General features: G+C 43.9%; 1 protein-coding gene across 1 annotated transcript; it reads right to left on the minus strand.

Annotated features, from left to right (window-relative positions):
• Nucleotides 1-260: 260 nt before the first annotated feature.
• On the minus strand, nucleotides 261-1,205 carry LOC308642089 (olfactory receptor 56A1; the record flags this gene model as incomplete). Its single annotated transcript, XM_081280688.1, has 1 exon — nucleotides 261-1,205. One exon carries the CDS (start codon nucleotides 1,203-1,205, stop codon nucleotides 261-263), a length of 945 nt encoding a protein of 314 aa, XP_081136814.1.
• Nucleotides 1,206-1,476: the final 271 nt, after the last annotated feature.

The following is a 1,476-nucleotide window of genomic DNA, read 5'->3' on the forward strand; positions in this document are numbered from 1 at the left end:
TTGTAGGATAGGATGATTTGAATATGTAGATGTCTAGTCATAGTGAAGTAGCTACAAATGTTAATAATACCACATAGGTCTTTGAACTTTGATCAAGAACTAAGAGGGATATACTAATTCCTGATATTAAAGAGACAAAAAGTAGGTAGGAAATATTCAATATCTGCACATTAGTTTATTGCCTGGAATCATGGATCCTGAAATGGGGGGAAATGGTATTTCTTTGAGTCTTTTAGAGTTCTTTAGAGTTTGGTAAGTGTTCAAAACCCTCTCTGCAGCAATTTCTGAAATCCTTGCTTTAACTCTTTGGTTCGAAACCCATATACAATAGGGTTCAAGGCAGGGGGAATAAGGTGATGGAGAACATTAAGTAGGATCAGGATGTCCATGGGGACCTTCTTTCTGGACACATTTGTCAACACTACGACCAGCAGGATGGTGCTGAAGAAGAGGATGAGGATGAAGTGGGAACCACATGTGCTCAAGGCCTTTGTTGCAGCACCCTCAGCCTTAAACTTCAGTACTGCTCTTAGAATAAAGGTGTAGGAAAGGAAGATGAGAAAGAAATCTGAGCCAAATAAGATCCAACCAGCCACAAATTGGTAGATTCTGTTAAGGGTGATATTGTCACAGGAAAGCCTGGACACAGACAGGTTGGCACAGATGCAGTTCTCAATGACATTTTTCCCACAGTAATGGAGGTGAGCAGAGAGAATGGGAACAGGTGAAAGCAGCAAAACACTCCGAGACACAATGAAGACACTAGCCTTGGCCACAAATTGGTTAGTGATGATGGAGGGGTACCGCAGTGGATGGCAGATGGCCACATAGCGGTCATAAGCCATCACCATGAAAGTGCAGGACTCCATGGGGAGAAAGCTGTTCATGATGAACATCTGGAGGAAGCAGGCAGAGAAGCTGATGGGTCTGAGGTCAAACCAGAAGATGGCCAGGACCTTGGGGATGACAGTGAGGCAGAGCACAATGTCCAGCAGGGAGAGGAGGCTGAGCAGGTAGTACATGGGCTCATGCAGGGAGGCCTCCAGCCAGATGACGATGAGGAGGGTGGTGTTGGCCCCCATGGCCAGGAGGAAGAGGAGGCTGAGGGGCAGGGACAGCCAGTGCTGCCAACTCTGGTAGTTAGGGAAGCAGATGAGGAGGAATTCAGAGACTGGAGCTGCGGAGTAGTTACTGGATAATTTCATGACAGAAATCCTCAACTGAGAAGATTTTACCTGGATTTATGTATGACAAGACTTAGGAATTAAGTTTAAAAAAATAAAGTTATCAAAATATTCACTAACACTTTACCATCCAGAAAATTGATGAGATATAAAATACTAATCCAGGGCTGGGTAAGTGACTCAAGTGGTAGCGCGCTCATCTGGCATGGGTGAGGCACTGGGTTTGATCCTCAGCACCACATAAAAAATAAATAAAATAAAATAAAGATGTTGTGTTCACCTAAAACTAAAA

Source organism: Spermophilus citellus, assembly GCF_964194105.1.
Source record: "Spermophilus citellus genome assembly, chromosome: 2".
NCBI classification, from domain to species: Eukaryota; Metazoa; Chordata; class Mammalia; order Rodentia; family Sciuridae; genus Spermophilus; species Spermophilus citellus.